The sequence below is a fragment of the Crocodylus siamensis genome, chromosome 4 (assembly GCF_052110815.1).
Source record: "Crocodylus siamensis isolate JL-2025a chromosome 4, ASM5211081v1, whole genome shotgun sequence".
In the NCBI taxonomy this organism is placed as follows: Eukaryota; Metazoa; Chordata; order Crocodylia; family Crocodylidae; genus Crocodylus; species Crocodylus siamensis.
In genome coordinates, this window is record NC_143398.1 from 96,842,334 (window position 1) to 96,857,928 (window position 15,595).

The 15,595-nt window shown below is 48.9% G+C and overlaps 1 protein-coding gene across 1 annotated transcript; it reads right to left on the minus strand.

Annotated features, from left to right (window-relative positions):
* Positions 1-245: 245 nt before the first annotated feature.
* On the minus strand, positions 246-12,253 carry NOL12 (nucleolar protein 12). Its single transcript, XM_090043064.1, has 6 exons — positions 12,145-12,253; positions 10,579-10,684; positions 9,795-9,843; positions 9,027-9,169; positions 7,490-7,578; positions 246-4,204 (listed from the first exon to the last, which is right to left on the minus strand). Exons 1-6 carry the CDS (start codon positions 12,237-12,239, stop codon positions 4,033-4,035), a joined length of 654 nt encoding a protein of 217 aa, XP_089899190.1. The 5' UTR covers positions 12,240-12,253; the 3' UTR covers positions 246-4,032.
* Positions 12,254-15,595: the final 3,342 nt, after the last annotated feature.

The following is a 15,595-nucleotide window of genomic DNA, read 5'->3' on the forward strand; positions in this document are numbered from 1 at the left end:
ACAGTTGCTTTCATTTTTTTTAGGATATCCTGTTCACATGTCCCTAGTGCTAGTTGCAGAAAATTGATGCCTAGCTTGCTTGAACTTTGATACATTTGGCAATGTCTTAACAGCCCCCAGGGCAATCTGATTCCAAATCCATTATACAGGTGGATTGTGAGAGACTGTGGGCTGCAGACCATACAGTAATTTCGTCTTCATTACAGAACATGGACTTTGAATCAATTAAACACAAAAAAGGAACACAGTAGAGTTATGCCAGCAATTCTGAGAGTGAACTATGTTTTTATACAGCGCCCATATTTTCAGTTTTCCATGTAACATTGGTTTTATACTGATAATACACATCCATAGAAGTTTTCAGAGATAGGAGCTGGTGGTTTTGGAAGCTGGGAAAAGAGATACTGGAGGTTTGGAACAATTGTGAAGGCAGGTGTGTTTTATGCCTGTTTCACATCCCTATTAGCTGGATTTTTTTCTAAAATGACTGGCAGCACATTAGAAAGCACTGACCTACTAAGCTCATCAGGGTAGCTTACATGTCAAGGCAACAATACCTTAGGTTTACACCTCCTATTTTCTAACACATTGCTCATCACCATAAGATCTGGGAATATAATGTTATTGTAAAGAAAGCTCAGATTCGGATGAAAAGTTCTGAGGCAAAGGGTTGATTCTAGCCAGGTCTGATCAGGGTGGAGCATTGCTTTATGACCAAACACAACTACTCTCTTCCCCTAGGATGGGCCCATCATAGATCAGCATGTCAAGCCTCAGTATTTAAACCCCTTTTGTACTTTTGAAGTATGTTTGCCTCTGCACGTTTTCCAATGCTTTCCATAAGATTCACTAGATGCAGGAATCTCTCTCTCCTCTACAATCCCTCTTTAATACATACTGGTACTTGACCAACAAAATGTATGTCAACTACTCACTATAGAAGTGAAATTAGTTTATCCACAACTACTGAAACAAAAGAAGACATCATCTTGGATGAATTTTCTGATCAACTAATCTTTGGTATCTCTGCACTGCTTGGACCCTGGCACAGTGTCATATGGCTTGCAGACACCATGATCCTGGTGGACTGGGCCAGACAAAGGCAGCACAGGGCCCCTGGAGCTGAATCCCATGTAGGACTGGGTAAAGGCAGTGCATAGTCCAATCCTGATGCACTGGTTTAGATCCCCAGCTCTTTTCCTGGTCATCTGCTCAGGGTCTTACCAAACACCACATTTAGTGTCAGGAGGGATTTAAGATTGACACGATTTGTGAGAGTTGGCCCTTACTCTGTCACATGGGGCATAGTCCTTATTTAATCATCAGACCATAAATCAATCAGATTTCCCTGTTGCTGCAGTGACAGGACATTAGCAGTGACCTCATCACCTTTGCCTTTACCTACAGCATATTATATGGCCTGGGTGGTGTTTTGGGTAATGTACTTCATAATTAATGGTGTGTGAGGGTTCAAAGCAGGGATTTTGGGGATTCCTTGGGTACACAATTGCCTGTGAATACAGTAAACCGAACCTGGCAGCCCAGGAAGTCCCTTCTGAGCCCGTGTTGTCTTACAGCAGCATCCAGAAGCCCCAACCAACACCAAGCCTGCTAGGGCAGCAAAAACAGTTCCTACACCTAAAGAGCTTCCAGTCACACTGACCGTGGGTGAGAGGATTATCACCCTCATTCCACAGGTGGGGAAAAGGGACAGTGCTTAAGAGACTTGCACAAAGCCATCGAGGAATCTCTGGCAAAGAAGAGCTTCAGAGTCTTGGCCTGGTCTATTAACAATGAAGCCATCTGTCCTCTCTTCCCTGCTTGCCTATGCTGTACAGCACGCTGCTGAACCACAAGCCACCAAGAGAAGTTGATCTCTTATTTAAAGTTTACCTACCCTGGTAAAACAAGTCTGTTGTGAAGGAACAATAAATGACTCAGCTGATGGGAGGATTGTCAAATACCCCCCACTGACTTTTATGCAAAAAAGAGCTCCTGAGGTTGAATACAGCCTACCACAAAGTCCATGCAGAGGACAGCAATGTGGCACTGACAGAAATGGTAGCATTACTGGACTACCGCCTATTTCAGAGGTGGCTGATCTACAGCTTCGGTGCCACAGGCAACCAGTGTGGCATGTAGCAGACTGGAGAGGAGACAGGCAGCACAGTGGCAGACAGCGCAGGAAGCAGAAAGCAGAGAAGCAGCTTGCTCAGGGAACAGAGCAGGATTTCAGTTAAGGGAAAAGGATCAGAGTGGCACTTGGGGAGGGGGCAGAGGTAACTTGTGGCATGCCTGCCAAAAAGGGTGGCCCCCATTGCCTTAATTCAAAACATAATTTGCTTTGCAGTTTGTTTGTTTTTTTGGAAGGCTGAGGTTAGGCGTGAAGGGCATTAGGGAACATCTGGGGTGCTCAAGTCACTGTACATAACTCATTTTAAGGAGTATCATTATTTATGTCTCCAGAGGCCTCAGAGTTAGCACTGTGGTACCGCAGGGATGGGTAAAGTACACATCAGGACAGACATTTTATCACTTGCAGTTAGGCAGAAGCTTCCTCTCCTTTTAACCTCTTAGGATTCTCTCTAAGTTTCACCATTAGCATTCCCCTAACTCCTGCATAATGTTAGAGCTAAGCTACAGAAACACTAAAGAGTACCTTCCCAACTAAATGCTGCAACATAAAATGAACTCCACTGATATGCCTATTAGATAAGTGGATACATGTGCTTAACTGCTGAACATTACATCAGTCCTGATTTTCTACCCATTGCTTATTATAAACAAACACTAGCTATCAGCTAAAGTGTGTAAACCATTTCAGTGCACAGGATGTCTACTTCCTAACTTAATTGGTGCTCTTTTAACAGCATAATTGGTGCAAACTGCTAGGAGAGGATTATTTCAAGGCAACCTTGACCCAAGGACTTTGGGAAACAAAGTAACAAGCCTTAATGAAGTGTGAAAAACAGAACAGGCAGTTCCTGGGCAATGTTTACTCTGAGTCTGGGTGAAATGCAGGTACTGGGCTATGCATTTACAAATGGAGCATTATGCAAAGTCCACGTGAGGGGGCAGATGCTGACTACTGCAATAAGGGAGGTCTCTGCCCCCTCCTCCCAACATGGGCAGAATTGCACAACTGGGGAAAGCACATTAGGGAGTTCAATACTCTCCCCAGGGCTGTTACGACATTGTGTCACTGACAGCAGCAAGTGACTCATTGTCATTTCACCACTGAAACATCTCCCATATGGTCCCTCTCTTGGAGTAATGAGCTGGAGATTCCAAGACCTTCCAAACACCTCGCGCCTCTCCCCAACTAGGTTGCCCTTCCACATCTAGTAAGTCACACACGTTTATTTCCTTACAAATGGCTGTTTATAAAGATATGCACCCAGAGAAGTTATCAAAAAATCTGGTTATTTGCAGAAGGGGATGTGTCCTTGCACTCAGATACAACTCTGCACAAGGAACACACAAGATGCTGAAGTTGGCATACCGTCTTTTTGAGAGAGGAGGAATTATACAGCAGGTAATGTAAATGTGGGTGGAAGCAAAGCCCTCTCTTGTGCTACAAACCATCCTAATTTGGTTTGTCCTGTATCCATCTCTTGCATTTTGTAAGGCAAAGAATCAGATTTCCCACTCTTTCCTTGGGAAAGGGAAGTCTAGGGAACAGATGGACTGATGCACAAAGGACAGAGTACAAATTAATCCACAACCTGCCGACAGGCATAGGACATAACACACTGCCTGGCACGTAAAACAGTTCATTGTGGTAATTACTTTCCACAATAATGGAAAGAATGGTGAATAATATTCACCTCATGGGCCTGGGTTCAGAGCCTGCACATGTACATTTCCCAGACCAAGAGGCCACAAGAGGGGTTTCCATTGCATTGCTTGTTGACCAAGAATCCCATCAAGGAAAGTCCTCATCTACCACAAATTGAGCTTTCACATCAGGCTAGAGGTGAACTCCAAATGCAGAACCTATCCTGGCAGATCATTTCCACTCCAGTCTGTCCTTCAGTCTTGGTTATGTCCCAGTCTGCCAGTCAATTTCCGGCGCTGGGACTTGCTGGTCCGTCCAGTATTAGGTTTCTGGGTTTTCCTGTGAGAGTCTTGGCCACGTCTCAGCCGCTTTCCCTTAGCCTTTTTCTGGTTGCGTGTATGCAGCAAGGCAGTGAGAGAAGAGATCCTGTACAAGGTGGAGACAGAGAGAGAGTTTCTGTGACCTTGCTCAGATGGAGGAACAAGGCAGCGCATGAGAATTACTGTTACTACCAGAGTGGGTCACCCTTGAAAGCAGAGCAGGGGAATCATGCTACTGTGTGCATTACAGAAGCGCAGAGCCCTAGCTGTGGGCTAGAATACCAGTGGTTGAGACATCATATTAAGAGCACAAAGACAGTCCTTGCCCCAAACAGCCTGCAGTCAAAGTACGTAATAGAAAACATTACCCTCCCAAAATGGAGCAAAGTCCAGCCACTCTGGAGCTGAATACCAGCCTGTGATGTCAAATCAGCTTTAGACCCTGGGTACTGAGAAATGTAGAGAATGCTACAGACTTAAGCTCCAAAATCCTGTGACCCACTTCAATGAAACATTTTACTCTGCATTATTCTCTCACTTTGCAATATCTGCTGACATGGGGGCTAACTTTTCAATTGAGGACAAAGCTTCCAGGCAGACTGCACTGACCTCCTCTGGCTGCTGCTAGGAGGACCCATATGACCTGATAATTACCTCCCTACAAGATGCACTGGAAGCATTAAAACCACCAGTGAGCTCCACAGCCTCACTATACTTGTGTTTTGCAGGTGCCCTCTACTGGTTGCTTATTCACATGACAGCAGCTTAATAAAAAAGACATGAAAGCAACTCCAAGGTGAAAATAAAATACCTTCCTGTCTACCCATTCATCTGGTCCAGATTTCCACATTGAAGAGTGGGTAGGTGAGATGCCACAGCAGTGGTTCTCAACCTTGTTAGAGTCAAGGTACCCCCAAACTAGAGTCAAAGCACCTTTTGGAAGATGCCAGCTCTGTTTTTATTTCTTTTTTGACTACAGAAAAACTATTAGAGCAATTCTTCTGCTGCAAAGAACAGAGAGACCACGATAGGTTGGAATGGTTTTGACACTACAGATTCTTATTTGAAATAGTTTCATAGGTTCTAGGGTCGGAAGGAACCTGAGTAGATCATCTAGTCTGACCCCTGCCATGGCAGGAAAGATTACTGGGGTCAAACGACCCCAGCAAGGTGTTCATCTAACCTAACCTCTTAAAGACCCCCAGGGTAGGGGCTAGCATCACTTCTCTTGGAAGTTGGTTCCAGACCTTAGCCGCCCTGACTGTGAAGTAGCGCCTCCTGATATCCAGCCTAAATCTACCCTCTACCAGCTTGTGACCATTATTCCTGGTCACTCCTGGCAGTGCTTGGGGGAACAGGGACTTCCCCAATGCCTGCTGATCCCCGCCCTTACTAGTTTGTAACAGGCCACTAGATCCCCCCTAGCCTTCTCTTGTGGAGGCTGAACAGGTTCAGGTCCTGTAGCCTCTCCTCATAAGGCCTGCCCTGCTGCCCCTGATCATATGAGTGGCCCTCCTCTGGACCCTCTCCATGGTGTCCACATCCCTCTTGAAGTGCAGTGGCCAGAACTGGACGCAGTACTCTAGCTGCGGCCTGACCAGTGCCGCATAGAGGGGGAGGATCACCTCCTTGGACCTGCTCGAGATGCATCTGTGGATGCATGACAAGGTACGGTTGGCCTTCCTGACTGCATCCCCACACTGCCAACCCATGTTCATCTTGGAGTCAATGATGACTCCAAGATCCTTTTCTGCCTCTGTACTGACAAGAAGGGAGTTCCCCAACCTGTAGGTATGGTGCTGGTTGTTCCTCCCCAGGTGCATCACTCTGCACTTGTCAGTGTTGAATCCCATCCTGTTCTCATCCGCCCACCCTTGTAACCTGTCTAGGTCTGACTGTAGCCTATTGCTCCCTTCTAGTGTGCCCACATCCCCCCACACCTTGGTGTCATCAGCAAATTTGAACAGGGTGCTTTTTACCCCCTTGGCCACGTCACTGATGAAGATGTTGAACAGTGCGGGCCTGAGGATGGAACCCCACTGCCCACAACCCTCCAGGCTGAAAGTGACCCATCCACCACCACCCTCTGGGTGCAGCCCTCCAGCCAGTTGGCAACCTAATTGACTGTGTGGGCATTGACACCACAATCCCCCAGTTTCTTAATGAGAACAGGGTGAGAGACAGTGTCGAAGGCCTTCCGAAAGTCCAGGAAGACTATGTCCACTGCTACTCCTGCATCTAATGATTTGGTGATCTGATCATAGAAGGCCACCAGGTTGGTCTGACAGGACCTGCCACTGATGAACCCATGTTGGTTGCCCCTAAGCATGAAATCCCCTGCTGGCCCCTCGTGGATGTGTGCCAGCATAATTTTCTCGAAAAGCTTGCCTAGGATCGAAGTAAGACTAACTGGCCTATAGTTTCCTGGGTCCTCCCTCTTACCCTTTTTGAAGATGGGAACCACGTTGGCCCTCTTCCAGTCCTCTGGCACCACACCAGAGCACCGCGAGCGCTCATAAAGCCGCACCACGGGTCCTGCAATGACCTCAGCCAATTCCTTTAGTACCCTAGGGCGGAGATTGTTCGGACCGGCTGACTTGAATACGTCCAGTCCCTTCAGAAGCTCCCCAACTAGTTCCTCACTAACCCTTGGCCTAGGTGTGCCTCCCCTGGGGCCTGAGGGGGGCCCAGCGGGGGGTGGCTGTTCCGGTCCCTGCTTAGGAAGATGGAGGCAAAGAAATCATTACATATGTTGGCTTTATCGTCTGGTGTGATGACCAAATTTCCTAACGTGTCCTGTAGGGACCCCACATTACCCAGAACCTTTTTTTTAAACCCCCTACATATTTAAAGAAGGACTTCTTATTGTCCTTAATCCGGGAAGCTAGTCCCAGTTCCATCTCTGCCTTGGCCTTCCTGACTGCCCCCCTACATCCCCAAACAACTGCAGTATAGTCATCCCTCGTGATGTCCCCTCTTTTCCACTGGGTATACGCCCTCCTTTTAGCTAGGAGACATTCCCGGATGCTTGTGGTGAGCCATGGGGGCTTGTGTGCCCTCCTGCTCCCTTTGATCCACATTGGGATAACCTCTCTTTGGGCTTGGAGGATCGTCTCCTTGAGGAGTGACCACTCTCCTTGGACACCTGGCTCCCCTCCCCTCTGGGACCTAAGTGCATCCCTGACTATTCTCCTTAGCTCGGTGAGGTTTGCCCTCCTGAAATCTAGGGTTGCTGCCTTGCAATCTTCAGGTTTATCTTGCAAATCACATGTATGAATTTGCACACTAAACAGTGCTGATACTGTGCAACACCCTTAAAAGGATCCTGCAGCACCCTGGTTGATAATCCCTGTGCCAAGGTAGAAGGAGACGCATGATGTCCTATACCCACCTCTGGGACAACAAAGGATCACCAGATTTCTTGGGCAATGCTTTTGCGGGCCTGCTTGTTGTCTCCTCTTCCCTAGAGTCAGCATTTTCCTTAAAAGTAGAAAACATAACAGATCAGTCTACCCAGTGTTAGGTGGTTTCCGTGGTTGTACAGTGGTCATTCTCACAGCCAATTTGTAAAACATCCTTCCTGGACCAATTCATTCTCAAATTCTTCAAATCCCTCACTGCCTGGTTCTGAACGGCCCACTTTGTAGCCTGTGCCCACAGACCAAAAGAAAAATCACATCAAAAAGAACCAAAATGCTCTTCTACTCAAGGCACAATTTTTAAATGATTCTACCTCCCTTTAGATCCCAAGTTCCATTACAACTCAAACCTAGTAGTTTTAAAAAAAGAAACCCAAGTGGATTTTGGAAAGAGAGGATGCACTTAAGAAGCTACAAGATCCACTCCACAACTTGGGGACCTTTCCTCTCTTGCCGGTTCAAATCCAGTCACAGGCACCAACTTTGGTTTTTGTAGGTGGATGCTTGCAGATATAACCCCCATCCCTGCTCAAAATAGAGCTTTATTTTAAACTCGGTGCTTTCCTGCACAAAGTCTAATGCATGCCCAGAAGAGAGAGCATGTTACTTCAACCTGGTTCTGCAGTTCCTGTAAATATTGAGCACTTTAGTGGGACTTTTTTGGCACTTTTATCTAATAGGTGACTGAATCAACTTTAGCCAAGAGTGCCAAAAAGCCCTGCTGAAGTGCCCAATCTGTACTAACACTGTAGAGCAGGGCTGAAGTAACACACTACTTCTTCTGTTTTGTTTTTTTAAGGTCTGCAAACAGCCATAGAGATCTAATATGTAAAACCAAAATGGCCGTGGCTCATGGATGCTGAGCACCAGCTAATTTTTTTTGCTGGGTGCTTGAGCTATGAATCCAGCCATGGTTCATAGTGATCATAAGGTGTTTTCAGTTAAAGTAATACTTGGAGGTCTCTACAAAATGAGTTTGAGAACTTAATTGAGTTCCCAGGTTTCCCTAGAATGGAAATAACTGTAATAAAAAATAACTGGGCTTTTTATTCAGTCTCAACAGGGAGGCCAAGAACTGAATGGGTCAGGGAGACCAGAAATTCCTCCTTTCTTGCTATAAAGGTGATCTCTCCAGGACAGGAATCAGACGTTGTGGTGGGGCCACGCAGACTGCAGCATTCCTCTTAATAATAATATCTGCTGTGGAGCTACAGCTTTCTTAAGGGCTATCAACAACATTTAGTTTATAACAGAATAAAAAACTTAAGTCTGGATGGGAGGGACTCCTTAGGACAAAGGATATGCTCCTACTCATGGACTAACAGCACAAGCTGGGGAAGAATGTAAAAGTTACTCATTCCTTCTCTTTTTGCCTCTGTTCCTGTAAGGTGCTGAGCAAGCTCTATCTACTGTCATATTTAGGGAGCACTGGTCCCATAAAGCCAGACTCAGGAATTATTAAGGCTAATGTAGCAAAGGTTGGATGAGATCCACAGCAAATAATCCTACCTCATGAGTGGTCAGTCCTAGTTGGCGTGCTCCCGAGAGGTCCAGGTCACTGATGGTGGTTACTGTTACCGTGTGGTTTGGGTGATCAATATTCACAGACTCTGTCTGGGATGTCACCAAATGCTCCAGCTCATCAGCCTCATCTACAGAGAGGAGATACTCTATTGACCATGCAGGAGAGGCATGTACAGTCCTACAGACCAGCTGGGCATCTCAAGCTAAAATGCTCTAACTCCAGTTCCTAAGCTCTGAAGGGTGGACACCCCAAATCTTGCAAGCTGGCCACAGAGTTGAAAAGCTGCAAGTCTGAAGTAATGGGGGCGAGTAACAGTTCACTACAAGCAAACATCATCTCTCTCCACACAATGGAGTCACACCCCAACAGGACCCTAAGGATCTTCTCTAAGTTATTCCTTTACATACAATATGCCTGTCACTTCTACAAAATGCAGTCACCCTCCTTCCAGTCAGTAAATGAAGGGTTGTTCTGCAAAACACCTCACCACTCCTTCTCAGTGAGACACGGGAGTAATAAGATGCCATTACTGCTGAGTCTGTGCCATACTCCCAACTCCCACCATTCCCAGGGACTGGAAGAATGGATACATATCCCCATGGCAAAACAGAAAATAAAACCTTAAAGCATCAAACTGAGCCTCAAATTACGACCTCTCCTTCTAGGTTCAGCACCCTAGCCAATTTCCTGCAAGCCTCAGTCTACCATTTTACATCTAGCAAACAACATCAGCCATGGGACGAAACACTCACCAAGAGCCTCTTCTCTCTCTGTCAGCATTTTCAGGTACTCCTTGTGCCGCTAAAAATGAAGCAAAAATCATTGCAGTATTTCTATTTTACTAGCTGACATGTATGCCCCGTATTCCTGAAGCCCACAGCACATGGGTACCCCCACCCTCTACAACAGGGGTAGAGAAAGCTGCAAAACAGTTTAAAGGGTTGAGCATTCTTATACCGACAGTAGTTTAGGTTAGAGATCAGAAGGCAATATTTTACAATTAGGGTGGCCAAAATCTGGAACCAGCTTCCCAGGGAAGTGGTCCTCGCCCCTACCCTTGGCAAATTCAAGAGGAGGTTGGATGATCACCTGTCTGGGGTCTTATGAACCCAGCATTCATTCCTGCCTGTGGCAGGGGGTCAGGCTAGATGATCTGTTCAGGTCCCCCCTGACTCTAGTTACTATGAAACTATAAGTATGGGCTACAGCTTCCAGAAAAGGTACTGCCCAAACTCCTTCCATTAACATCTCTGTCTGTGCATCTCAGGTCTGCCCTCCCAACACCCTTTGCCTGTCCTTGTGGTCCTGGAACCACCATGTAGCCCTGCTGACCCACACAACCTGCAAAATCTCTGGCTACTCCAGTCCTGCCTTGTTCCTCTCTGGCATCCTTTTAACAAATACACTTTACCTGTGCCGGCATCCCCCCTGCAATTCCAGATGGGGTCCCCCAGACATACTATGCAACCTTGACCATAAAATCTTGAATCACCACTTCTAACTAGCTAGCCACACAGGCCCATGGAGAAACAATACCTCCTCTTTCATCTTCCTTTGCTCTTCTTTCAGTTTACGCTTGATCTCCTCCACAGCTGCTTTCCTTCGCTCCACTTTCCGCTTGTGGAATCCAGTCAGGTACTCTCTGCAACATAAAAACAACATAAGCACATAAGAATTGCCATATACTGGATCAGACCACAAGCCCGTCTCGTCCAGTATCCTCCATGGAGCCATCACCATGGGTGCATACCTGGCATGCTTCACAGACTCTCCCGACACCTGCCCCTTCTACAAGCAAAAGGAGACCCTGGTGCATGTCTACCTCGAGTGTGCCAGGCTGCAGCCCATCTACCACTTCCTCCGCAACCTCTTGCTGAGGTTTTGGCTCCACTACTACCCATACCTTTTTGTTTACGCACTCCCCATCCATAACTCCACTAAATCCAGGGACCTCCTAATCAACTTCCCCCTGGATTAGCCAAGCTAGCTGTCTACTTAGCCAGGAAGGAGACTCTCGCTGGGAGGACCCAAGGGACTGCAGGGCCATTTTCTTGTCTCTGGTTCACTCTCATCTCCAAGCAGAGTTTTACTGGGCAGTGTTCGCTGGCTCCTTGATGCTCACTAGCCCTCAGATGCATCCATCTGGTGTACTCTGCACTTGTTTTAAACCCTTGACCTCACTCCTGTCCCTGTTTTCTCTTTAGCTGTCCCTCAAAAATCAGTTGGTATGTCCCCAGTGGCCTCCCTACTAAGGGAGGCTTATAGTTGTTTCTTGATAGGCCCAAGCCCATGATCCACTAGGCACATCAAAAGGCTTGTCACCAGGCAGAGATCAGGTGCTGAACAGCAGAGAGAACTGGATGTGACCAGGGTTTACCACCCTGCCCCGCCCCAGTTCCCCTCTCACTTGCAACCTCAATGCTGGCATTTAAGGTCAAGGAAGTTCCAGTTCAGAAGCCGTGCCCCTCACTCCTGTGCTCAACCACTCCTGATGCCCCTTTCCCTCCAAGGCTTGAGCCCACCCACTCCTTTCTGAGTCTGGCTAAGCTGTCAGCTTCCCCAGCACCCAGGGAAAAGAGGCTCTGCACTGAGTTAAAAAAAATAGGCACAGTGCAGGTTAGGCCAGCAGTTCCCCACCATCACAGATGCAGGGCACCCCCCCAGTAGACTCAGGGTGCCTGCAAAAAAACCACCAGCACCGAGCTTCTGCTTGTTTATCGACTAGGAGGAGAGAAGGGAGCAGTTTTCCAGCAGCAGAGTACTGGGCTTGGAACACCGCGGGCCTCGTGGGCTCCCCCTGGAAGCCTCAGGGTTTTTCGGCCACACTGCACAGGTGCTCACAGGCCTGGCGGTGCTCGGAGAGCAGGGCTACCTTAAAGGGATCTGACGGGAACCCTGGTTGAGAAGCACCGGGTCAGACCCCCTGTCTTGCCCCTCAGGAGGCAGGGGCCCAGCTCAGCACGGCCTGCAGCTCTCCATGGGGTGGGGACCAGCCTGCCCCGCGCAGAGCCCCTCCGCTCAAGCTCCTATGAAGTCTTCCTAGCGCGAGAGAGGGGGCTGCCTGCCACGTGGGTGCGGCAGAAGTGGGACCCTGGTGCTCACCGACGCTGCTCCTCATCGAAGACCACGGCCCGCCGCAGCTCCCCACGACCAGCCGGCCTCCTGCGACCCATGCCTGCCGCGCTCGCGCTGCGCATGCGTTGTCCCACGCCGAGCCACGTGGCCCCACCTCGCCCCGCCCCCTGCTGCTGCAGGCGCCTGAGGGCCCCGCCCCGCCAGGGTCTGAGCCGGGGCGGCGTGCGCTCGTGTCAGGGCTGGGCGGGGAGATGCTCGCTGTCCTGCTCTGGCTCTGCTTCCCCGGGGGCGCTGAGGCCATGGCGGGGAGCGGCATCACAGCTAGCACAGCACCGCTTTTCTCCCGTTCAGAAACCAGAAGCTACTGATATGCTCAGACAGGGGGTTTTAATAACTCTCTGCCAAGTGAACCACAACAGCCACTTGGTGGAGTGTTGGAGGTAGTTTTTTACACACGCACACTAACATTGTTTTGGTTTTTTTGTTTTGCATATATTTGCAAACCAAAAAAAAAACCCCAGACAAGGTTCTTTGGGTAAATGGGAGTCTCCCTATGCCTGAAGAAGGGGCATATTTGGTAGCCGTGCCAGCCCGAGGCTAAAGGAAATGCAAAACCCTAGACCTTTTGGTTCAGAGATGATGCCTTCTATTAGAGCAACCAAGAAACAAAACAAAAAAAAATCTTTTTCTGCAAGCTTTCAGGCTCAAATGCCCTTCCTCAGGCTCTGGGAAAATTAAAGAGGGTCAAACGTTCTCCTAGGTCGGAAATAAACTTTGTTTTAGCACTTTATGCCTGAGGAAGGGCACTTGTGCCCGAAAGCTTGCAAAGCACTTTCTTCCAACTACTCGTGTGTAATAAAAGAGATTGCATCAACCCAAAGCACCTTGCCTGCCTTGGGGAAAATGTGGTTTATTTTATTAGACCATCTGAATAGTCGGAAAGAAATTGTTCTTTGCAAGCTTTCGGGGACAAATGCCCTTGTTTACTGGGAAGGTTGAATCATAGAAAATGAGGATTGGGTTGGAAGGGACTTCAGGAGGGCATCTAGGCCCGTGTTTCTCAACCCATGGGTCGCAGGAATATGTGAAAGGGTGGCAACAAACTAAAAATGGGTCAATAAAATGGGTTCTCCTCTGAAGGAGAAAAAGGTGGCAAACTGTGGCTTTTCCCTTGCAGGCTGGCAGGGTTGCAGCCTGCAAGGGGCTGCTTGGGGCCCTCCCTGCCTGCCCTCCTTGCCCCACACACTGGGGACTGGGGTTGGGGGGCAGTGGGTCAGGAGTGAGGGGTGCTGGGATGGGACTGGCCATCCATGTTTACAGATGGGTCCTGGTACACAAAAGGTTGAAAACCACTGATCTGGGCCAACCCCCTTCTCAAAGCAGGACCATCCCCAACTAGATCATCCCAGCCAGGGCTTTGTGAAGCCAGGCCTTAAAACCTCCAAGGACAGGGAATCCACCACCTCTCTAGGTACAGGGCTAGCACTAACTTTCAGTTTAAGGTCAAAGCAAAAACAAAGGTAGTTGCACACTCCTCTGCAGACCTCCTCTTCCACACCTAATTCTCCCCCTACAGTAGGTGTATAGGCAGCCTGGCCACTTACCTGCACCAGGTGGCTCACAGACTTTTCTAGCCCTGTCACTAGTAGTGAGGTACTATGGGCCCTGCTTCTTCTTGCACTTACAATCCTATTGTCTCCTCTGTGCGGTGACTCCCAATTTGCACTACCATAAGAAGAGCATCAGGGCCTGCATATTTCTTTTTTTTTCTCCTGGATAAGGAAGGAAAAATAAAATACACATCATGGTACTGTCAGAGATGACAAACTGTCAGGGGCCAATCTTTGTTCTATCTACAGTGGCTGGGATTTTCATTGAGATCTATATGTTTCATTAATGAGATACATAGGCAGTGGGAGGAAATATTGTTTGGGGGGTGACCCCACCCTTCCCTCCCTCAGGGCCATTGTGGGGCCGGTGCCTGCTGGTGCTGTACATGGTGGCAGAGAAGCATGAAGCTCTGGGTGCTGCAGGATAGTGTCACTGTGGTGCTGCTGATGTTACCAACCGCCGCAAAATTAGTTGGGGGGAGGGGCGCTAAGCCGTGTTAGTCCTAGCCTTCTGCCACCTATGATGATATATATATTTAAAACTTTATATATTGGGGTGGCCAGAGTTACTCACCCTGGGAGCCACATCCGATCCTCCACCAAAGCCGGAGAGCAGGGTGGGGAAGGGTGTGCTGAGCAACCTGGGGTGGAGGTGACTACTCCTCTCCCCTGCACCGCTGAGCCACTTTGGCTTTCCCTGCAGGATGCATACCCTGGGGTAAGCGGCGCGGCTGCAGCCCCTGCCCACAGTAGCCCGATGTTCCCCAGAGCCACCTTGGGGACTTTGGTGGAGAAGCCCCAGAGAGCTGCAGGTACTGTACTGGCAAGCCGTGTGCAGCTCATGGGCTGTGGTTTGGTCACCGCAGTTATATATATACTCCAGTGACTGGAATTTTCATTAGAGAGATGATAGAATCTAGAATCAATGAGTGGGGAGGGACCTAGACAGATCATCGAGTTCATCCCCCCTGCCATGGGCAGGAAGGAGCACTGGGGGTGGCAGGGTCATAAGACCCCAGCCAGCTGCCTATCCAGTCTCCTCTTGAAGATTTCCAGGGAAGGTGAGAGCACCACCTCTCTGGGAAGCCTATTCCAGGCTCTGGCCACCCTTACCGTGAAGTAGTTCTTCCTAATATCTAACCTAAACTTCTCCTCCCTCAGCTTGTGGCCATTGTTCCTGGTGACCCCAAGGGGGGCCCTGGTGAACAGACTTTCCCCGAGTCCCTGCTGGTGGCCCCTGATAAGGATGTAGGCAGCCACAAGATCCCCTCTCAGTCTCCTCTTGCGGAGACTGAAGAGATTCAGGTCCCTCAGCCTCTCCTCACAGGGCTGGCCACGGAGGACCTCAACCATATGAGTGGCCTCCTCTGGACCCTCTCCAGGTTCTCCACGTCCCTCTTGAAGTGCGGCGCCCAGAACTGGACACAGTACTCCAGCTGCGGCCTGACCAGCGCCGCATAGAGGGAGAGCAAGACCTCTCTGGACCTGTTAGTGATGCCCCTGTTGATGCAGGACAGGGTGTGGTTGGCTCTGCCTATTGCTTCGTCGCATTGGCAACTCATATTCATCCTGGAGTCAATCCTGACTCCAAGATCCCTCTCTGCCTCTGTGCTGCTGAGAGGGGCAGCCTCTAACCTATAACCATAATGCTGGTTCCCTCTCCCCCCGGTGCAGCACCCTGCACTTGTCCTTGTTGAACCGCATCCTGTTCAGATCCACCCACTTCTCTAATCTGTCCAGGTCTGCCTGGATGCGGTCCCTGCCTGCCGGTGTATTCACTTTACCCCACAGCTTGGTGTCATCAGCGAACTTGAACAGGGTGCTCTCCACAGCCTCGTCCAGGTCGCTAATGAAGATGTTGAACAGCA